General features: G+C 40.4%; 2 protein-coding genes across 4 annotated transcripts in view; one reads left to right on the top strand and one right to left on the bottom strand.

Moving 5' to 3' along the window:
- Positions 1-20,701, top strand: part of LOC136862883 (KICSTOR complex protein kaptin) — a 174,569-nt gene that overhangs the window by 96,297 nt on the left and 57,571 nt on the right. For all 3 annotated transcript variants that reach the window (XM_067139155.2, XM_067139154.2, XM_067139156.1), the window contains exon 6: positions 8,941-9,076. In XM_067139155.2, the coding sequence (XP_066995256.1) occupies positions 8,941-9,076 (136 nt within the window). The remainder of the gene's footprint in view (positions 1-8,940; positions 9,077-20,701) is intronic.
- LOC137498595 (uncharacterized) lies at positions 5,364-6,865 on the bottom strand. Its single transcript, XM_068226456.1, has 2 exons — positions 6,585-6,865; positions 5,364-6,477 (listed from the first exon to the last, which is right to left on the bottom strand). Exons 1-2 carry the CDS (start codon positions 6,863-6,865, stop codon positions 5,364-5,366), a joined length of 1,395 nt encoding a protein of 464 aa, XP_068082557.1.

Here is a 20,701-nt window from a genome sequence, read left to right as displayed (position 1 = left end):
CAGCCATCTCTTTTCCCACATCCTTCGGGCCGCCTTAATTTCCCCCCTTTCCCCTCCACACCCTCCCCTTGCCCCACCCCCTCGCCCCTTGCTCCGCTTCTCTCTCCTTGTCCTGCCCCTTTCTTTCCTTTAAATCTCACAACCGTTAGTATGAGGCACACAACAATTCACCACGCACCACATGCCGCAACAAGAGGTAATTCTCATATAACCAATGCCATCTAACATGCTCTCTCTCTCTCTCTCTCCTTCTCTTCATTAATTTTATTTATCATTTATTCAGGTTAATTTCATGGACACCGCAATGAAATGTGAATTTATACCAGCCACAAATTAAGAATGTGTCAGTTTTAACCATATCTTCATGTGCCGTCCTGACAATGTCCAACAGCAGTTGAGCATGTTTTTAACAAGCACTACGGGAACATTTCATTTTATTTACGTTGGTTGATGTGGAAACACCATCTAGCAGTTTTCCATCAGCTGGTGGTTATTTACAGTGACATCTAGTGGCTTGCATACTGCTAGCACCACTCAAGTAGATTTGGTAATTGATGATCTGACTACAGAATCAACATTTACCAGTTCTCGTTTTGCAGTTGAAATTGTAATGATTAGCAGTGATGGAACTAACAATTCTATGAATATCAATACAAGAAAGAGTCTGGATGATGAGCATACTCCAGATGCTAAGAATTTGAGCCTTATTTATTTTTCAGATTTTACACTTGGTTCATCCCAGATTTTAATATTAATTATGTGTTTGTACATTAGTTTTCATGTCAGTTGTGTGTTTTTACATTTGTTTAGTTATTAGATGTATTACATTAAGGCTGAAGATGTCCAGCCAAGGTCGAAACTAGTCCCTAATTTAGTAATGTAATTCAATAATATTGCATAATATATTGTAAAAAATGGTGGATCATACAACATTAATTTTATTTTATTATTGTGTAATATCAGCCCGGAAATGGACCAAAAAATGTTGGAATGACAAACTGAATACTGTAATAATAAACAGCGATGATTACTCTGCTAGTGAACTGTAGTTTAGTTATGCACATGATTAGACCATAGGGCCGAGTCATTCACCAATATTAAACGTAATAAAACTTTTATTTAAATTATCCATGTTTAATAAAATGCACAAACACTACTTACACCTTAATGAATAAGATGAAATGCCTGGATTGCTATCGATTGATTAAGTTTGAGGTCATGTGGGCATGAATGCGTGTCTGGACGACATGTTGTCGCTATCAAGCCTGTCTTGTAGTTTCCGGAAACCAGATGCATTCTGGTCACTCAAACGAGACGCTTACAAAAGCGCGCTCTGTATAAATTTTCTCTGAGAGGACGAAACAGTGCCATTCCCAGGTAATTAGGAAATGGCCAGGAAAACTATTCAAAATAATTAGACTTGGAGTATTCCTTCAAATTGACATATTGTTTCTAATGCACTAGGTTCACTCTCTAGACTGGATAACACCGCCCTGCAATGGTTTCATTGCCGCCATCCTGTATAGCTTTTTAGGATGGCTTTTGCGTCCTGAAACAGGATCTGACATAATTTTTCCACATCACGTCACATTTCTTTAAAAATCCGATATTACTACTTTAAAATTCTGATATTTCTTCTTTTATGCACATACACTAATGCATACGTTACTTTATTAGGCAAAGTGTTGCCTTGTAGATGTTTTCTAAATTTATTTATTAATGTGATTCTCTGCAGTCTTCTGGCAACCCTGCGTAATCACACTCACAGTTTAGACTGGACAACACTGTACAGCACAGCAAGGTTTGCTTATTAGAGCCATTTTGTTGCAGTGCATTTTGCGCTTCAGTCAGGGTCATACCTCTTTTGCTAATGAAAATAGGTAGTGTCCTGTATGTGAGTGACATACTGTGTTAATCTTTATATTGAACTTACATCAACATGTCATGCCGTGGCTGCATGAACAGTCAAGATATATTCTGCTGTGTGTGTGTATAAGATTCGTGCTGATAAAATAGCAGCGCAATATAACAGAGTTCGTCAGAAAGGCCTACTGTGCATACTTTGGCATCAAACTGGGAGACCAAGACAAGCTGTGGGCACCTCATAAAGTTTGTAGGACCTGTGTAGAGCAGTTAGGGGCTGCCTGGCCGAGGTGGTAAAGGCGTGCTCTGTTTGCCCGGAAAGACGTGGGTTCGAATCCCCGTCAGGAAGTCGTAAAATTTAAGAAATGAGATTTCCACTTCTGGAGGTGCATATGGTCCTGAGGTTCACTCAGCCTACACTAAAAATGAGTACCAGGTTGCTGTGCTTTGCTTTGCTTTGCTTTGCTTTGCTTTGCTTTGCTTTGCTTTGCTTTGCTTTGTGTAGAGCAGTTACAACAGTGGATGAACGGTGAGCAAACAGCGCTGCCATTTGGAATACCAATGGTGTAGGGACAGCCTACAGACTACATTTCTCACTGCTTCTTCTGCTCTGTGAATGTGAAAGGTTTTAACAGCAGGAACAAAAGAAAGTTTGTGTATCCAAGCAATATTTCATCTGCAGTTCTACCCGTTCCTCATGGCCCGGATGTACAAGTACTGCAGCATCCATAACAATTAAATGATGGCTCTTCTTCTGAAGATGGGGCACAAATGGCTGATGCTACCTTTGACTGCGATTTCTCACCGGAAGTTACTGGGAAAGAACCCAAACTTTTTGAGCAAAGTGCGTTAAATGACTTAAGTCAAGATCTTGGTCTTACGAAGGAATCTGTCAAGGTACTTGGGTCTAGACTCCATGAAAGGAACATTTGACACCAGGGACAATGTCATATTGTTACAGCAAAAGCGAGGAAGAATTTCTACCCCTCTTTTCCGACAAGGGAACTTAGGTTTACTGCAACAATGTTCTGGAGTTTATCCTGAAACTAGAAGTACCAGATTATGATACCACTCATTGGAGACTTTTTATTGATGCCTCCAAGCATAGTTTGAAGTGTGTTTTTCCTCACAATAAAAACGAACTTGCATCAGTTACTGTTGCTCATTCAATTATTATGTGAGGAACATATGAAAATCATGAGATTGTATAGCAATTGAGGCTTTCACGGCCGGCGTTATAAATCATGTGAGTGTTTTCCAGGCTTGTAGGCTGTAGTCCAGGAGCATGTGATGGTCTCGATGTTTCACCGAAGACTGTGTTTGGCATTATCAAGTTTTCCGACCGACTTCAATAGTGAAGTGTAAAACAAAAGCTAAAGGTTTCCACCTATCCAATACTGTATTGAATAGGTGGAAACTTTTAGCTTTTGTTTTGCACTATATTGCTCTTCAATATGGATTTATACGATATTTATTTCCTATGATCAATAGCGAAGTTCACAATGGAATGGAGTGGTGTTGCAATTGCACCTCATTATATAGTATAGGCTCCGTGCGCTGCTGGGAAAAATGCACCGCTGCGCTGCGAGTGGCGAACATTGTAAGTTAATGCGATCACCGCGCACATATCTCTGTCGTTTCACACCGTGTTGCTATGGCCTACTAAATAATAGCAGTAGGATTTCAGAGTGTTTTATGCAACAACAATCGGCCAAATTATTCCAAACTTCAAGAAAGTGGTCATGTATTAAATTTACAAGAAAAACTGTTCGTAGGAAATAGCAACAGAGCGAATAACTGCAAATATGATAAGAGAAAAACGTTGGTTCACTAGAGAGACTACCATTTCACGATAGAGGCAATATAGTAATTTATGTATTATTTGTGGTGATAAAAAGGTTGATTTTCATGTACACATTCAACAACGCCGTCTTCAGAAAAATATATTTGGCCTATCTCTAATACGATATCATGTTAGCGTAGGTTAATGTTGCGAGTGAAGCCTTGGTAAAATAATAAAAATATTTCCATGAAATGTAAGCATATTTCTGCTGTTATTTATACGGTTTACTCAGAACATTCACCTCGTGTACCGATCAACCCTGTGAATTGTCTGGACCTCGCATCTAAAAAGCGCGGAAAGAAAAATACAACAAGGATAAGAGCTCACAGAGGAACTTTTTCCGATAAAAAGGCACAGGTTTGATGTTGGACCAGTTGAAAATATCAGAATATCTTAACGTTGCCAATAAATTATTGTGTCTGTATTTATAATATGATCGCGACCACCTCTGTAATATAACGGTTGGCGCTACTAGTTTCCTTCATCGGGGGCCCGGGCTTGATTCCCAATACAGACAGAAATTTAAAATTGACATGAGGGTACATGCAGCTCATGTTCATTAGGGGTTGCTTGAAAAGAGTTGCACCACCTCGGGGCAAGAACAGAACTTTACGTATGTATTTCTGTGAGCTATTGATATTGTGTAATGGAGGCCAATTTCTATAATTACAGTATATTTGTCCACTGCCTTTTTAAATCCATTTTGTGAGGTTGTGACAGAATACTCTAAAATTTCACATTGCGGTCTGTAGTACGGTATATTATTATTATTATTATTATTATTATTATTATTATTATTATTATTATTATTATTATTATTATTTATTTTGCACACTTTCGTGGTAATGATATTAGAGCAATTGTACAGATTTTAGGAAATCAAAGCAGAATAAACCTTAATGTATACTACAGTTTTACGTAGAATTTGAACCCATAAATTTCCGTACAATTCCAGTCGTGGCAATGACCACCGTCTTCTGCATGGTCTTGTAGATGTTGTTGTTGACATCCAACTTCACTTCAATCATTTGTTTATAATTGTTAACCTTTGCATTATGTTAAGAATAACTGTGTATTAAATACTGTAAATGTACAAATCCGGAATCACTTCCTGCGATTTACTGCTAAGATCCACCGTCTTTTCAAATCCATTTCGTGAGGTAGTGAATGAAAGCTCTGTATTACTGTATCTATTAATGCAGCCAAGAACAAGCACATCATTCTGTCGGAATGTTGTAACATTAAAAAATTATCATCTGAAGACAGCACTGTAAAAATAATTGAATAAATGCATGTAAACGTCGTACACATTCCAGCTTCTTATGACGACCTGTTACTGAAGACGACTCTAAGTAGTTCTCGTAGTATCCACCCGCAGCAGCACAGTGCTGTACGCACGGAGTCAATAGGCTGCGGTATGCGGTTCGCCTATTGATCCGCCATACTGGCAGGGCGATCGCTGATTAGATGTCCCTTGGCCAATAATTTAAGCATTAAGGAGCCTGATGTATTATCTGCGCACTTTTTAGTGATAGATTTCTGTTCGAGGTGAGGAGTAACGAGCGAGCTCTCGCAGTTCCGGAAGTACTGCCAACTGAATGGAAATGAAATCTGAATTGAATCGATATGATTGAATCGATATGTATATGTTACAACTTTATTCGGTTGAATCCTCAGAAACAGCACTCTCACAATCGTCACTGCTCTCTGCCGTACTATTAATTACAATATCGTCCAGGGCTAATTCCATTACACCGTCGTGCCTCCAGTATTCTTCTTCCAGTTCGTGCACCTTTCTGCAGTACCCTTTCCAATCTTCGGCAGATACGGAGTTGAATGCCTCGATGGTCAGGCGTCGTAGGTTTCCTGCTGTCATGTCTCCCGTTATATTGTGTCCTCTGAACTCGCGTTTTATTTTTGCCCATGCCAATTCCATGGCGTTCAGATCACAGTTGTAGGGGGGAAGACGAAGGACGACGTGACCGTTTTCAGCAGCCATGACGTCAACAGCATAACTTGTTTCAGGAGGCCTGTTTTCCTGAACTAATCTATACAGGGCCTCTTTTCTTTGATTTGTGTCGCAGACAATGCCTTTCCCCTGTAGCCACTGGACCATTGTCACTCGTGTATCATACCGCGATGGTACATTATCCACCTGTCGAGAATGGTATGGTGCATTATCCAGCGCTATCACAGATGCAGGAGGCAAATTAGGTAGCACAGATGTTCTGAACCATTTCTCAAAATTATCGGAATTCATTTGTCCATGGTAATCGCCTTGGGTACTTCTGGCTTCAAATATTAATTGTGCTTCTCTAATGAACCCTTTCTCCGATCCAACACTTGCAATAATTAGCCGTTTCAAAGAGCATCCCCATGCTGTAACACCCACAACATCTTTTTCTCTCTGCCAGCATTTTCCACTTGTTATATTGTTATCAATCCAGGACTCGTCCAAGTAAAACACTTCCTTGCCTTCTTCCCTAGCATGTTTTATTTGGACGAGGAATCGTGCTCGCCAATCAACGACATCTGCCCGCTCCAGCAATAAAACACGTTTGTTTTGGACTTTCTTCCACACAAAACCCATATCTTTCAACACTTTTCGGAGAGACGTTGGGCTCCACTTCCACTTAATTTCCTTCTCCAGCACAGGGATCAGTGTCTTCAGAGTAGGCACCACTTTTTGGACAGTATAGAAGTTTTCGATGGTGTCCCTTATCACACGTTTTTCGCTATCGTCCAGTTCTATCTTCCCTTGCGTTCTCTTCCTGCGAGAAAGAGGAGAACATCATATAACACTTGCACATGACAAACTACTACTATCCATAATGATATTGGTTTGAACAGATTAGGTAGACTGGTTAGACAGACCTACCTCTTTTTTCCAGGTGTGGGTGGAGATTTGCCGGGGTAAGAGGCAGTAAATGCCTTAATCCTTTGAATAGTGGCCACGGATTTCCCCGTATACGTGGCAGCACGTTGAATAGACTTACTTAGGGGGAAGAGCAGCTCTTTATTTTTTTTCTCCATAGCATAGCACTCCGTGACGTGTGCTATAATTTTCCGTCCCTCGCTGTGTATAGCTCTGGCTGGTCGTTTCCGTTTAGGAGTACCAGGTGGTTCCCGTGATGTACTCGGCTTATTTTCCTCACTCATGTTCCTTCTAACCTAGTATAATGGTGGCTTTGTTATGTAAACAACAGCAGTACGTAAAGTGTACGCCAGATGTCGCATGGCGATGAATAATCGAGTCATAGTTTGTGTTCAAAGGTTGTCAGTACGAATCTCGAAGATTGCCGTGATCGACCTATTGAGCGCTAGGGTGAAAATCTGTCACTAAAAAGTGCGCAGATAATACGTCGACCTGCCTTGGCGGAGACAGGCGACTGATCCCCTGTTGCTTTTTTCAGCTCTGCCGAATGCAGTCTTCGGTGAAACGTCGGGACCATCACATGCTCCGGACCACAGCCTACAAGCCTGGAAATCACTGACATATCTTGAGATTATGTTATGTAAAGTATCACAAATACAAATGTTAAGTGTGTGGTGACTTTAAAGTTATAGGTATTCTGACAGGATTACAATCAGGTTCCACAAAACATCCCTGTTTTCTGTGTGAGTGGGACAGTCGAGCAATGTCATAACACTGGATTCAAAAGGAATGGCCGCCACATACCCTGTGGAGAAATGTAAAACAACAAAGTCTTGTTGACAAGGCCAATCTACTGTTACCTCTGCTTCGTATCAAACTAGGACTTATGAAGCAATTCAATAAAGCTATAAATAATGAAGGTGAATGTTTCCAGTATTGGCTTCCAGTATCTGTGTCATTGATTCCCAGGCATCAGTAATGCCAGAATCAAAGAAGGTATCTTCACAGGTCCACATATCAGAAAACTTCTTTCTGATACTGATTTTGAAGATGCTATGTCTGCAGCAGAACGTTTGGCATGGAAAGCATTCTGGGATGTAGTCAGAAACTTTCTTGGCAATACAAAGGATCCAGACTACAAACAAATGGTGGACAGAATGCTTGTTTCTTTCCAAGATTAGGCTGTAATATTTTAAAGTTGCACATATTACATTCACATATGGACCATTTCCCTGAGAACCTAAGAATGCTGAGCGAAGAGCAAGGAGGAAGATTCCACTGGGATCTAAAGAAAATTGAATAAAGATATCAAAGGAAATGGAACCAGAACATGCTGAAAGATTACTGCTGGTTCCTGAAGAGAGAAAATCTCACAAAGGAAAAGCAACAAAATGAAGTTTCTTGAGTTAAGTCATGATGTACAGTTGAAACCGTGGACTTGCAATTCTGCATGCTACCAGGCTTATGAATGATAAATTTCAGATCATTAGGCTCTATGTATGCAAATTTTATGCTCATAAATATAGCAGTGTAATATAAGTTGAGTTCAGGTGAGTAAAAATAACAAGAAAAACTGTATTTCTTACAGGTAATAATAGAGTGTATTAACCCTGTCTATGGATGAGAGTCTTATATATTCATTTCAATTTTGCCATGAAACCTCATGTGATACAGGAAAACTGACTTCAGTTCTAGATTTTTCCAGTTGTTTTTTCGTCGCTCCGACACAGATAGGTCTTATGGCGACGATGGGACAGGGAAGGGCTAGGAGTGGGAAGGAAGCGGCCGTGGCCTTAATTAAGGTACAGCCCCAGCATTTGCCTGGTGTGAAAATGGGAAACCACGGAAAACCATTTTCAGGGCTGCCGACAGTGGGGTTCGAACCTACTATCTCCCGAATACTGGATACTGGCCGCACTTAAGCGACTGCAGCTATCGAGCTCGGTAGAAGTTCTAGATTCAGCATGCCTGAAATATAATAAAAGATCATTATTGGAACGTTGTGCAATGATCAGAAAGTTTAAATTCGCAGGCTAGTGTAATTAGACCATCATGTAATTGAATATATTGTATAATATGTGAAAATTAGCTACTTACCTAGAAGAGTGGCATAAGTCAAAAATTCCAGACTTACTGTAGAATACTATTTAAAGTTGATCCTGGGTTGTATAAATTAATAAATAAATAAATTCATTCATTCATTCATTCATTCGTTCGTTCATTCAAAGGCTGCATAATTCTTAATTTTTTGCAATGAATATCCTTTGATGATGGTAGAAATGAAGTTTAATACCCTCCTGTTTAACTCAGTTTGTAACATTATCCATTTCCTTGATGTAATGTAGGGTCAGTTTTTCAGGAATGTTATTCAACAAGGACTGAAGAAAGCCTTTACCCTTGTGGACAGTGACCAATATGATGCAGTTCTATGTTCATATATTGCTGATATTGATATGGATGGCACTAATGAAATATTGCTTGGAACATATGGACAGGTTGGTAATAGTATAGTTTATACTTGTAAGTGCTAGTTTGTTCTGTGGATGTTAAAGTCTGTGTTAAGGTGTAAGCTTCAAAAATATTTGTCATTACAACTCTCTCTCTTTTTTTTTTTTTTTTTTGCTAGTGGCTTTATGTCGCACCGACACAGATAGGTCTTATTTATGGCGGTGATGGGATAGGAAAGACTTGGGAGTTGGGAAGAAGTGGCCGTGGCCTTAATTAAGGTACAGCCCCAGCATTTGCCTGGTGTGAAAATGGGAAAGCACAGAAAACCATCTTCAGGGCTGCCGACATTGGGATTCGAACCCACTATCTCTCGGATGGAAGCTCACAGCCGTGCGCCTCTGACCGCATGATCAGCTAGCCTGGTATTACGACTCTAACATTCAGTGAAACTTTTACTAGGTTTGCCTACTGAAAAGTCTTCTTCAACTAATATTTTATTTGTCATAATAATAATAATAATAATAATACAAAAAGTGTATCTCCAAGCACACAAAACTAAGACATTACAATACGGTCAATAAACCAGAATGTCTTTATGAATAAGAAAGACTAATTTTGAGCAGGAAAGCAGACATTGAAGACGTTGAGAAAAAGGAATGCAAAATTATAAGAAATTCTAGGCCCAAAACTTGCCAATGGGCAATTCCGGCTCAGAGGCAAACGGGAAATCAAACAACACACAAATATTCACAGTGACATTAGAAAACAAGGTTAAGAATCTATGAACACATTAACCCTAGAATACGAACGTTATTCGACAGTTGCCCAATATTAACGTATCAAATTTACGTGCATATATATGCTAAAACAATAAGCGAACTCCACATTGTTGCCAGAAGTAATATATTATTTAAGAATTACAAAGTATAGTTTGAATTATGTTGTTAGTAAAGAATAATTCAAAAGATCTTAGTGGATCAGCTTCTACGTAGGTCCTGGCTGGATGGTTTCTTTCTTCTTTTTCTTCTTTTTTTTTTGCTAGTGGCTTTACATCGTATCGACACAGATAGGTGTTATGGTGACGATGGGATAGGAAAGGCCTAGGAGTTGGAAGGAAGCGGCCGTGGCTTTAATTAAGGTACAGCCCCAGCATGTGCCTGGTGTGAAAATGGGAAACCACGGAAAACCATCTTCAGGGCTGCCGACAATGGGATTTGAACCCACTATCTCCCGGATGCAAGCTCACTGCCGCGCGCCCCTAACTGCATGGCCAACTCGCCCGGTCTGGCTGGATGTGAACTGTGTTCGTTTGTGGGTATTTTCCGGTGTTTGTATCAGTTGTATTCCAATATGCCCAACCTTATCAAAGAGTCAACAAAAAGCTCCTCTAGAGTTTGAGAGGCAGAAGCTGAGTTGTTTGAAGTAGCCGCTTCTGTTATTCTCTTCCTAGTTCCTTTTTGAAATTTCCCTTTCGATGGCCACTCAGTTTGCTGAATTTCAGCGGAAGCTCGAAAATCTGGATCACAGTCGAGATTATCCTCAGAACCATCTCCACTGGGTGAACAGTTTGGATCATCATTGGAGAGTCTTCCTGCTCAGATTCAGTTTCTAAATGGTTGTCTTCCCCGCTCCCATCTTCATCCAGCTTGTCAAAAATACGGCAAATGAACTCCTCCTATTTCACTCTTCGTTTATCCATTGTGTCTTGGAAAGCCATATGCCTAATAACTGTAGCAACTATCCCTAATGAGCAACCGACCCGCATACAACATCCAAGTACCTGTAACATACTAATAATACGTATATATTACATACCAAAGATAATGCGTCACTACTAACAATACATCCGAGGCTTGTTCTTAGATTGAAAGCAAATGGTTTGCTGGAAGGAATTCATGATGATGATGATGATGAGTAACAATACGTAAGAAAAAGCGCAGTGACTTACCGAAAATGAACTCTCCCAGCATTCGCTCCTTACTCATGCATCTAAATGTTTTGGTGACATCACCCACATTGATCAGTGGAAGCACTGCATGAAGGTGGCCTGTTGGGGGTTACGCGGGAAGGAGCGGTGCGCAGTTATAGGACACATACATGTTAATTTTACGTATATTAGTATTCTAGGTTTAAAAGAATTTGACCTAGACAGACTACAAAACAAATAGTTGAATTCTATGAAAACATGAGTAAAGCCGAAACAGACACAGTGAAATGGATTGGCAAAATCAAAACCAGTCTGAAACTGGCAGGGTTTACACGGCAGATTTCCAAAACTGGGTAATCTTCGAATCACTTTTTTTTTTTTTTTTTTTTGCTAGTGGCTTTACTTCGCACCAACACAGGTAGGTCTTATGGTGATGATGGGATAGGAAAGGCCTAGGAGTTGGAAGGAAGCGGCCGTGGCCTTAATTAAGGAGCCCCAGCATTTGCCTGGTGTGAAAATGGGAAACCACAGAAAACCATCTTCAGGGCTGCCGACAGTGGGATTCGAACCCACTATCTCCCGGATGCAACCTCACAGTCACGCACCTCTAACCGCACGGCCAACTTGCCTGGTCTTCGGATCACTGGGCGCGTTGGACATGCAATTAGGGATCCGCAGCTGTGAGCTTGCATCCGGGAGATAGTGGTTTGAAGCCCACTGTCGGCAGCCCTGAATCTGGTTTTCCGTGGTTTTTCATTTTCACACCAGGCAAATCTTAAATAAGGCCAAGGCCGCTTCCTTCCCACTTCTAGCCCTTTCCTATCCCATCATCGCCGTAATACCTATCTGCGTCAGTGCGACGTAAAGCAAAATCATAATCTTCAGATCCAAAATTCACAAATGGCAAGTTGACCAAGAGGAAAGACCAAAGAAGAGGACTGGAACAACTTTGTGTGAAGACAGAAAGGAAGCTTACAGTAAAGGAATTAAAGAAATATGGGCACAAAGGAAGGCAAATGTATGCCTTTAAGTACTTTGCATAGTCCTAATGGGCTTATTTGCGCATATAATATTAATAATCATAATAATTGCAATCATCAACCTCTATATAATGAAGAGTTGTAACTGTACTTATATCAGCAAATTTCAGGTTTTCTGTACTGGTTGTGTCCATAATTAGTAGAACCATTTTTTTTTCCTTTCCCTGATTGTGTATGGGTATTCCTGAATATTAATTCTAAAATAATTTATATTTGTGGGTCCACCTTTTCAATAAATGAAAGACTAAAAGCTACAAATAAGTGGTAAATTTTGCCATATAAGAAACATGGTACATGTTTCAACCCTATTTGAGTCATCCCAACTTAATTATACTCATTGGAAAGACATCTTAAAATTATAGAAAACATGTAAAAGCTAATTTAAAAGTTTTTAAAACACAATGTGCAATGTTTGTCTTGGAGTATCTTCTTGCTAGTAAGATATGACAAAGTGGTTTGGAACAAACTCATCTTGTGCTAAATCAGTTATGAATCACGCTGGGTTGGAGGAACTTCTCTTGTTCATTATAGATTGTGGACTTCGCTAGTAGGCAGAACACTTCGAATAGTAAAATTTTCAACACAGAACTTGATGTGTTGAATCTCAGTAGCGAAAGATGTTGTAGTCTTTCTGTGTTTGATGGAGGAGCAGACGTGCCAGCAATTACGGATTTTCCGTAATTTGTATACATTCCATGCTGATATTACGGTATTATGGTTAAGAGCATATTTATTACAGAAAATCTGTGTTTTTTACTTTCCACTTGAAAGAATTATCAAAAATATTTCATTTTTAAATGAAGCGCTGGTTGATACTGTGACATCACGATGCGCAAAGAGAATATGTGGGTTCATATCATGCCTCGATCTGGCCATCTGGATGGTTTTTGTTCTTGCCTTTTGCAGCTTTGCAGTATGGCACCATATTCATTCAGTCAGTGATCACCCATAGTTCTTGGTCTAGGTTTCTTATTCCAATTATATTGTGGTTAAGAAGTGTTTTTGTGATACAGAAATGAAGCATGCCTGTGTTTTCAACAACAGGGTAGCAAATAAAAATACCGTGCTCCAAAAGTATCGTGATAGTTGTACAGAAGAATGGCCATGTTTAATATCTTCGAAAATTAGTTTTAACCACGTGTTCTGTAGCGTGTATTGTTGTGATTTTTCTGTGGCCCATGGTGGTAGAGATGATTGTGGAAGGCACATTTAATTTGTGAACATGAATCACGTGGGAAAAAGGTAAATAATATATTTCTTTGTTAATAGTGGTGAAAAGAGTGTTAGAAATGCAGAGTTGCTTTGAAAGTAATTTGCACTGGAAGGGTCATATTGATGACATTGTTGGGAAAGCATACAGATCATTACATGTCATAATGAGGCTACTTAAAGGATGCAACAAAGAATTAAAAGAAAAAAGTTACTTGAGTATGGTTCGTCCATTATTGGAATATGCAAACAGTGTTTGGGATCCTCACCAAGAATACCTAATAAAAGAAATAGATAGTGTGCAGAGGAAAGCAGCAAGATTTGTAACAGGGGATTTCAGGAGAAAGAGTAGTGTATCAGAAATGTTAAAGGAACTTGGGTGGGAAACTTTAAGTAAGAGAAGGGAGAAAACTAGACTTACAGGATTATATAGAGCCTATACAGGAGAAGAAGCATGGGGAGATATCCGTGAGAGGCTTCAGTTGGAAAATAATTATATCGGCAGGACTGACCACAAATATAAAATTAGAAGGAATTTTAGCAGAAGCGATTGGGGTAAATTTTCATTCATTGGGAAGGGTGTGAAGGAGTGGAACAGTTTACCAGGGGTAGTGTTTGATCCTTTTCCAAAATCTGTACAGATATTCAAGAAGAGAATAAACAGCAACAGAGAAAATAAATGAAATGTTAGAGGGCATTCGACCAGTGCAGGTTATTGTATATAAAAAAATGTGTGTGAATAAATTAATTCCATCCCCTGGTCTAAGGAGTTTGGACAGCCAAAGTAGGGGACTGCCTGTAGGGGTGAAGTACAGTGGGGACTTCGAGGGCCCTGGGACCGCTACGGTAGCTGTGAAGGCCCTTCAGGAACTCTGAAAAGTGGTGGCAAAAGGGGCTCTGGTTAAGACGCAGCAGGTCGTTATGCTACTTAGGATCCAGAACGGGTAAAAAAAAAAAAAAAAAAAGTAAATAAATAAATGCAATGTAAATATTAATGTTATACCAGTTGTATAGTATCATTTGAAGTAATTCCACATACTGTATATCAGTTGACTATATTTGTAAGTAAGACAGGATATATTATAAGTAGAATTTTGTAAACAATATAAATTTATTAAGGATGAGCTGTGTGTTTAATAGAAAACATTGTTAGCGTAAATTGTATAATATTGTATTATAGGAAAAATTTTCTTCTCTTGTTAATTTAATATTTAGTGCTTGACAATAATGTATTTTAGTGTACCATTTGCCACCGAGGTAGACACCTCATTTGCAAATAAAGAGATTTTGATTTGATTTGATTTGACACCTGTAACCATACACAAGTACAATCCCTGATTTTAGGTTAGGAAATGTTTGTAAATGACAATCTCCCGATTTTAGGTTAGGAAATTTTCGTAAATAGTTTGTAATATAAAGTAGTGAATATTATGCGAGTTTGTTAAATTAAGATGTAAGAACATACTATTGTAAGAAGACTTTGTAAGTAGGGAATATTGTATCTGTGTATCCTTATAATGGTGTAATTTTAATTTGGGTAAGAGTCTGTACACATGGCCTAGCAGTGAAGATTGTGCAACCTAGGAAACAGTGACTGTATCGGGAAAGACGGTTGAAGTTGGTTAAAAGTGTTGCAACAAGTGGTTTAGGAACCCAGGGTATAGCCGGGAAGTGTATGGTGAAGATGTTAATTCATCAATGTGGACGAACGTGGAAGATCGCTATTTGCAGATCAGCAACTCTGTAACCAATCCGGAAGCTCCAAATTTGAACGAGTTTGTGTTGACTGAGTGATGCTAGAAGATGTTTCAGTAGTAGTGTTGTTTCAAGTGGACTTTGGCAGGCATGACAGCCACTTGGAGCAAGCCTATATATACGTGCGTGCATGCAACGAGTTTACTGCTATTACTGGTCATGACCATTGCGGTTGCTGTTGATGATTATCACCACTATGAAATCTTTGCTGTACAAGTTCTTTACGGTTGCACGACTGTACCATTAGGGAATCATGACTGATGCGTGACTCAGTAATTACAAGTTGCGGTGAGCAGTCATTGGAAGACACTACATAGTGTTCTTTTGTACGTCAGACCCTGGATTATTCCTCTCCGAGGTAATGCACACTGTGGGTAGTGTTTTATAGGTGTAATATGGAGATAATGTGTTCTTGTGCACAGAGTTGATTATTGCTAGAAGAAATTGTAGGCCAAGTGTTCAGTGCTTGATCGTTCTTTGATTGATTTGACGTGGCATTCAATCAATCAATCAATCAATCAATCAATCAATCAATACTGATCAGCATTTAGGGCAGTCGCCCAGGTGGTAGATTCCCTATCTGTTGTTTCCTAGCCTTTTCTTAAATGATTTCAAAACAGTTGGAAATTTATTGAACGTCTCCCTTGGTAAGTTATTCCATCCCTAACTCCCCTTCCTATAAACGAATATTTGCCCCGATTTGTCCTCTTGAATTCCAAATTTATCTTCATATTGTGATCTTTCCTAGTTTTAAAGAAACCACTCAAACTTATTCATCTACTATGTCATTCCACGCCATCTCTCTGCTGACACCTCGGAACAGTCGAGCAGCTCGTCTTCTTCCTCCCAAGTCTTCCCAGCCCAAACTTTGCAACATTTTTGTAACACTACTCTTTTGTCGGAAATCACCCAGAACTTTTTTGCAAGCTGCTTTAAGTCGCACTAACACAGATAGGTCTTATGGTGACTATGGGAGAGGAAAGGGCTAGGAGTTTGAAGGAAGTGTCCGTGGCCTTAATTAAGGTACAGCCCCAGCATTTGTTTGGTGTGAAAATGGGAAACCACAGGAAAACCATCTTCAGGGCTGCCAGCAGTGGGGTTCAAACCCACTATCTCCCGAATACTGGATACTGGCCGCACTTAAGCGACTGCAGCTATCGAGCTCGGTCACACACAGAACAAATCGAGCTGCTTTTCTTTGGAGTTTTTCCAGTTCATGAATCAAGTAATCCTGGTGGGTGTCCCATACACTGGAACCATACTCTAGTTGGGGTCTTACCAGAGACTTACATGCTCTCTCCTTTACATCCTTACTAGAGCTCTGCATTTTGAAGAAAACAACCGCTCGAGCATTGCCCACTTCGTGCCGCTGCTCGACGGCTGGGAAAAGCCCACGCTGCGATAAGGCTGTGGCCGTCTAACGGACCATGTGGCCGGCCTTCCTTCACCTCTCGGTGATCAGTGGAACGTTCGAGCACTGCCGGGCGCTCGAGCGTGATCGTAATCCCGGTCGGTGACAGTAAAACCGCCGCGCGCTCTGCAGTGCGGAATGCATTAGAAATCGTGTGTAAAATCAGTTGGTGACTGGGCTTTGAGCAGTGCAGACAGCGTTATGGATCAACCAAGTATAGGTTGCAAACGCTGCATTTAAGAAACGAAGAGAAGTATTCTGGAGAGAATTAGGAGCGGCTCGTTAGTCCTGAAGAAGAAAGATATGTCGGAAGAGGAGGAGAAGAGTGAAGCTTGGAAATCGCTTGCACTTGTAGTGGATCATGTCACGCAGGCTTCTTTTGGGTTCGTGCAGTGATACTGTACTTTCTTACCAGACAAGCACACCAGGTATGATTTGGCGCTGCAAAAGTAACTGAGTATCAGAATTCCACCGAACACGTGCAGTGCCAAGCAGCATAAAGAAAGTTGGTGTTGATAAGTTGGTCGATATGAGTGGAATAGGTTTGCTACCGTTAAACAATTGTAGTAAGATTGGCTTCAAGATTTATTCGCAGGAGGTCATCAATGTTGGCGCCACTTATGGCAAAGTCAATATAGAAGATGTTCTTCCGCACCCTACCACTGTATCACGGCATGTTAAAGTCCGACTCGTTGGCTGAATGGTCAGCGTACTGGCCTTCGGTTCAGAGGGTCCCGGGTTCGATTCCCGGCCGGGTCGGGGATTTTAACCTTAATTGGTTAATTCCATTGGCTCGGGAGCTGGGTGTTTGTGCTGTCCCCAACATCCCTGCAACTCACACACAACACACAACACTGTCCTCCACCACAATAACACGCAGTTATAATTACACATGGCAGATGCCGCCCACCCTCATCAGAGGGTCTGCCTTACAAGGGCTGCACTCGGCTAGAAATAGCCACACGAAATTAAAAAAAACGGCATGTTAAAGAAAAGGCCGACAAAATACGGGCGACAATGATGCCCAAGCTAATATGTGCCATAAAGAACAATATGTGCGCTTTAGACGCTGATCTGCGGTCTGATAACTACAAGAAGAGAAATTTTTTGACTGTGACATCGCATTATGTTAACGATGAGTGGCAGCTAGAAACGCTTGTTTTGCTACCAACTGAGTTTCCGGACATACCTAAGACAGGACAGAACATTCGGCACGAAATCGAAGAGCGGTTGCTTGAGTTAGCAATTAACAAGAATGATCTTACAAAATTTACTTTGTTACCGACCAAGGAGCTAATATGAAGAAGGCACTTGCATCTTACGACCGTTTGCCTTGCTTTGATCACTGCCTGATGACTGTGCTTCGTCACACATTTTAAGAGGCGTTTTTAGAAAACGAAGCTCCTGAAATCCTGTCGTGTCTGCTATCAGCAAGAGCTATAGTAGGCTATTTGAAGAGATCGGGTCACTCGGGGCGTCTGCAGCACTCTGACGCAAGAAGCTGTAACGCGGTGAAACAGTATACTGTTAATGCTCAATTCCATCATAAGTCAAATTGACGATATTCGAGATCTACTAGAATCCCGCAGGCAATCGAAACTCTTAGAAACTTTCCATGAAGAGTGCGTACGAGCAGTTATCGCTTTTCTAACCCCTTTTAAAGAAGCGAGTTTGGATTTGGAAAGTGTAACAAGGCTGGAACGTGTGCTGCCTTGGTACACGCGTCTGTTACATTATTGTGAATCAGAAGAGAGTGACAACGAAGTAAGAAATACTTTTATAAGTTACGATCCTTTATAAACCTGCTGAATTATCGGAATTAAATTATGTATATATTGTTTATACTTTTCAGTGCATGACGGTAATAAAAACGAGAGCAACATACTTCATCAGAGAGAAGTGCAAATTGGAGGCTATCCATTACGTTGCCACGGTTCTGTAGCCATCACGACGTCATTTGAAGAAAGTCACGGCAGAAGAAAAGCGGGTCGCTTATGCTGAAGTTCGACGATTGTTCTCGGAACTGCCTGTAAATGGTAAGGTCGAATCACTTTGGCCTTATGCCGTGTCAAGAGAATAAGGCATAAGTCCAAAAGCCTATACAGTATCATGTCTTTAAGTACGGGCCGGGAAAGCATTAATGACAACAAAACGAATGTTTGTTTGTCTAATTTTCCACCTTTCGTTAGATCAATTATGCCGTCTAAAATGTACAATATTTGGGAAGGGTTTCGCAGCCTAAAAATTCCACAATGCGTTTTAATTTTTTTGCTAGGGACTTTACGTCGCACCGACTCAGATAGGTCTTATGGCGACGATGGGATGGGAAAGGCCTAGGAGTTGGAAGGAAGCGGCCGTGGCCTTAATTAAGGTACAGCCCCAGCATTTGCCTGGTGTGAAAATGGGAAACCACGGAAAACCATCTTCAGGGCTGCCGACAGTGGGATTCGAACCTACTATCTCCCGGATGCAAGCTCACAGCCGCGCGCCTCTACGCGCACGGCCAATTCGCCCGGTATGCGTTTTAATGTAATTTTTGCGATATATATAGGAATTCACTGGAAATATAGCTTTATAGTGACCAGTAATCCTAAGTTTTATACATATTTAAAGTTGACAGGAATGCATTACGGATGTTTTGTTCATTTTAAGAGTCCATTCAAGCAAACAGTGACGAAGTTCTTCCCATGAAAAAGTCCAAGGTGGACTGGAGTTCAGATGAGGACGACGAAGATGGACACACACATACTACTAATGATCTCGACAGGTACCTTTTGCTCTCCAAATCCGACTGTTGCTGTGCCGAAGGACACATTATGAAGTGGTGGAAAACGCATGCGGACTTATTTCCAATTCTGTCGGTAGTAGCCAGAAGAGTACTCTGCATTCCTGCCACTAGTGCTGCCAGCGAGAGAAATTTTAGCCAGGCCGGTCACCTGCTGTCCAGCAAAAGTTCGTGCTTGGAATCAGACAAGGTGTATGATCTCTTATTGATCCATCACAATTTTGTAAGTATTCTGAATATACCACGTAATCACAAGAAAGGAAACATGCTTCAAACGCTATAAATGTATGATTCTACTTTCATTTACTTCACACGGAGAAGTGCAAACCGCCATCTGTAGTAGTAGTAGCTCCAGGAACACAAATGAATCCTGTGCATCAGGCAGCACCAATGACGAAAAACGAATTGTATAGTTATGGTTCACATATAACTTTATTTACAGGTCATAATTTGTTTATAAATTAACGCTTGTAAAAAGAAAATCGATGAGTATTTGTTTAAAAACAATCCTGCATTCCTTCTTGATCCTGCATTTGATATTAGTACAGTGTATATGTGGCCGAGTCTGGAGATAGGCTACACATAGCCCACTATTACTGAGTCCCCGTTTATCTAGCGAATGGAACAAAATACTATATGAAGACTTTACAGTTCATAACGTTACAATTATTGGAATACATAAACACCTCAAAGACGAAAATCCAATAGTCTGCAACATATTAACACACTTGAAATGTAACATATACAATTGTATTATTTAGGTTATAGAACTGATAGTAGAAAACGAAAGACATTTGTAAAAGAAATAGGTGAGGATTAATGTAAAGTAGTGGCCTATGATCTCGAGCCCGGCGAAGCGCAGCTCGCTGGCTGGCTAGCACTGAGTCCGCCGGTTACTGGCGACCGACCGAGCGTTTGGCGCGCTCGGCCAGTCGCTGATGATCGGTAGCCCGCAACCGGCTGCACAGGACGCTCGGCCGCAAACTCCCGAGAGCCAGAGAGGCGAGCGGTACTTGCCGGTAAAAATCAGAGATAATGCAGACCTCTAATCCTTACTACAACCCCTAAACACCCTCATAACCATGTGCAGAGATCTGTACCCTTTATTTACAATCCCATTTATGTGATTACCCCAATGAAGATCTTTCCTTATATTAACACCTAGATACTTACAATGATCCCCAAAAAGAACTTTCACTCCATCAATGCAGTAATTAAAAGAGAGGAATTTTCCTATTTGTGAAACTCACAATCTGACTTTGTCTAGGATCTAGTCCACATAAGTTATTTTTACATGTTGAAGTTGTTTCATTAACAGAGTATGGTGAGGTGACTGGGTTTGTTTTAACATACAGTTATAACCCGGCATAAATACAGTAGATTCCACGGGGATGATGCTATTATGCTAATGTAAGATATGGTTAAGAATGGACAGTTTTCTTATCCATAGGAAATCATCAATTTGAAACGCGGCTTTCAGAACTATGTATAATTGTGGTGTATAGCTTGTAGATATTGTTTGTGGATGTTTGTATTGGTCTCATC

Source organism: Anabrus simplex, chromosome 2 (assembly GCF_040414725.1).
Source record: "Anabrus simplex isolate iqAnaSimp1 chromosome 2, ASM4041472v1, whole genome shotgun sequence".
NCBI classification, from domain to species: domain Eukaryota; kingdom Metazoa; phylum Arthropoda; class Insecta; order Orthoptera; family Tettigoniidae; genus Anabrus; species Anabrus simplex.
Note: the sequence above shows the minus strand (reverse complement) of the source record. Positions and strands in the feature narration are given on the sequence as shown.